At 33.7% G+C, this 3,281-nt stretch overlaps 1 protein-coding gene across 1 annotated transcript; it reads right to left on the reverse strand.

The window, feature by feature from the left end:
* Positions 1 to 183: 183 nt before the first annotated feature.
* On the reverse strand, positions 184 to 2,359 carry EMWEY_00055430 (cytochrome oxidase I, putative; the record flags this gene model as incomplete). The annotated part of the gene is made up of 3 exons (XM_013477756.1): positions 184 to 1,046; positions 1,386 to 1,541; positions 1,930 to 2,359. 3 exons carry the CDS (start codon positions 2,357 to 2,359, stop codon positions 184 to 186), a joined length of 1,449 nt encoding a protein of 482 aa, XP_013333210.1.
* Between the last annotated feature and the right edge of the window lie 922 nt (positions 2,360 to 3,281).

Consider the following 3,281-nt stretch of genomic DNA (forward strand, 5'->3'; position numbering starts at 1 on the left):
ATTGAACCTTCTTCAAGTACAAGGGTGTGATGAGCCGACATGGAGGTGTTAATAGAATTCAAGGATCAGAGCTCCTGAAATTCTACGACCTGTTATCCCCGGCGTACCTTTTTACCGATAGAGTAACATGTTTTATCTATCTCCCGTTTTATCTTTGTATGGATTTCACGGTCAACTCTTTTTTTAGAAAATTAAGGAATATAATATAAATACAGTACTAATAGAACCAATAGAACACATTGTGTTCAGATAAGTTACATAGTCAGCATAATCAGGAATTCTACGTGGCATAACATTAAATCCTAATAAGTGCATTGGTAAGAATGTTAGTAAAATACTAAATAAGAATACAATAGACCATACTCTTAGATATGGAGAATCTGAAGTATTTCTAGTAAATACATTAGCTGTGTAACCAAACATTGAATCTTGATAATAGAAGAACCCACAGATTAATCCAATAACTGCACCAAGAGATAATACGAAGTGGAAGTGGGCAATTACATAGTAAGTGTCGTGTAGAGCAACATCTACAGCAGTATTACCTAGAACTACTCCAGTGGTACCACCAAGAGTAAATAGGAAAATAAAACTTAGAGCATACCAGATATCTAATGAAATTGTACTAAATGGATTTCCCATATAAGTACTTAACCAATTGAAAATTTTGGTACCTGTAGGAATTGCAATCATCATTGTTACAGCAGAGAAGTATGCTCTAGTATCTGTCTCTAAACCTACAGTCATCATATGATGTGCCCAAACTAATGAACCTAGTACAGTAATACATCCCATAGCTAAGATCATTGAAGGACCTCCGAATACTAATTTACCTGCAGTAGTAGATAATGTTTGAGATATAACACCGAAAGCAGGTAGAATAATAATGTAGACTTCTGGATGTCCGAAGAACCAGAATAGATGTTGATATAGTACAGGATCACCGTTAAAAGCAGCATCGTAGAATTGAGTATTTAGATGTAAGTCTAATACTAACATTAGTAAGCCACCAGTAAGAATTGGTAGTGTAACAATTAGCATAATAGCTGTAAAGACAATAGCCCAAGTAAATAAACACCATGGTTTTGCACCATTTGTAACACCTAATACAGCAATTGTAGTTAAGAAATTAACAGAGGATAAAAAGCTAGAGATACCTGATAGAGCTAAACCAAATACAATTAAATCTACTGAGGTTGGAGATAATGACATTAAGGATGTACTTAATGGAGGATATAATGTCCAACCAATACCTGATCCAAACTCAGAGATTAATGAAGTGCTTACTATAACCCATGCAATTGGTACTAATAGCAGTGATACACAATTAACTCTAGGAAAGGCTACCTCTGATGCTCCTAGATATATTGGTAAGAAATAGTTACCATATCCACCATATAAACCTGGCATAACTACAAAGAAAATCATAATAGCACCATGTAGTGTAAATGCTAGGTTATAGAAATTTTGATTTTCTAATGCAATAATACGTAATCCAGAGGAACTTAGTTCAAGTCTAATTAATACTGAAAGTAATGTACCTACAATTGAAAAAAGAAAAGCAAACCATACATAGTAAATACCTAATTCTTTATGGTTTGCAGCAGGTTAAGATACTATAATTCATATATAATTGTTGAAATTTTTTAAAATTAAGAACTATTTAAAGTTTGAAAAAGCTAAATGTACTTAAAAGATAGATTGCGGTAAAGAATCTACCATAGGAAATAAATACTTCTTGAGGTAATTGAGCTCCAACAATAATAAGAGCAATATAAGAATAAATATATATAATACTCCAAGATGTTGCACAATTTCTTGAAGAGAATTGTTGGCGTAAGATTATTACACTAGTAAGTGAACGAACTTCACTTAGAAGTAGTAATAATAGAATACTACCTACGAAAAGTAATAGACCTCCAGTTTTACTTGGAATAACTTTTAAGATAGCATAATATGCTAAGAAATACCACTCTGGTACAATTTGTAATGGTGTTACAAATCTATTTACAGGTATACTATTATCTGGATGAGATAATTCAATTAGACCAAAGAATGATTGGGCTAATAGGAATAAGATTAGATAATTAAATCCTTTACCATCGGTGCTTAACATATGAGGATAGAATGGTATTTTTAATGCAGTTTCTGTACCTAATGGATTACTAGATCCATTTAGGTGTAAATAGAAAATATGTAATACTACAAGTACAAGAGCTACAAAAGGTAATATAAAATGTAGTACAAAGAATCTTTTTAATGTAGGACTGTCTACATAGAAACCTCCTAGTAACCATGTTACAAGGTATGGGATTGGTGATAATAGATTGCAAATTACAGTAGCACCCCAGAAGCTCATTTGACCCCATGGTAATACATAACCTAAGAATCCTGTAGCAATAGAAATAAAATAAATAATTAATCCTGTAATCCATGTTAGACTTAAGTATGTATAACTACTAATAACTAGAGCTCTAAGAATATGAAGGAATAAGCATAAGAAAACACATGATGCTCCAGTAGCGTGTAGGAATCTAAATTCCCAACCGAAAGACACCTCTCTGATAATATGTTGTACACTAGCAAAAGCATGTGACATTTCACTAGTATATCTAGATGCTAGTAGTAATCCTGTAACAATTTGTACTACAAAAGAGATTCCTAATAAGAACCCAAAATTCCAAAGGAAGTTCATATTTGTTGGACATGGATATGATTGTAGATGAGATCTCACTTGAGACATAATAAACATAAACGAGTTCAGTTGGCCTGGCATCTGTTTCTTTTCAGAACGAACGCTTTTTACGCCTGGTATGGATGGATAACACTCGGCTCTTCAATAGTATGACCGCTACTGCTGGGACTTTGTCTCTTGTAACCTTCTACGTAACCATCAAGCCTCATTTTTTGTAGCACAAAAAATAACCCAGGCAAATGGATCGTGTTGGCTAGGTGTACTGGTTTTTTGTAATATTCTATTTTAAATAGACAAAATAACAGTTTCCGCAGCTGTAGATGGATGCTTTGGTAGTATAACCATAGGTTATTGTTTCAGAAAGAACCTATCTATATGAGGATGCTCTAAACGCCAAAAACTATGGGCGCATCTTTACTTGCCTTAAACACACCGCTCGTCACGCGAGATAAAACATTGTAGCGAATATTGGTAGAGCGTGGAAAGGTTCCCGTGAGGATAGAAATGAAATAGATGTTCTTGAAAGAGATAACTCAACATGATATAAAAAATAGGGTAAACGGCGGCTGTAATCTGACGGTCCAAA

The sequence above is a fragment of the Eimeria maxima genome, genomic scaffold, assembly GCF_000499605.1.
Source record: "Eimeria maxima Weybridge genomic scaffold, Emw_scaff1766, whole genome shotgun sequence".
Classification (NCBI taxonomy): Eukaryota; Apicomplexa; class Conoidasida; order Eucoccidiorida; family Eimeriidae; genus Eimeria; species Eimeria maxima.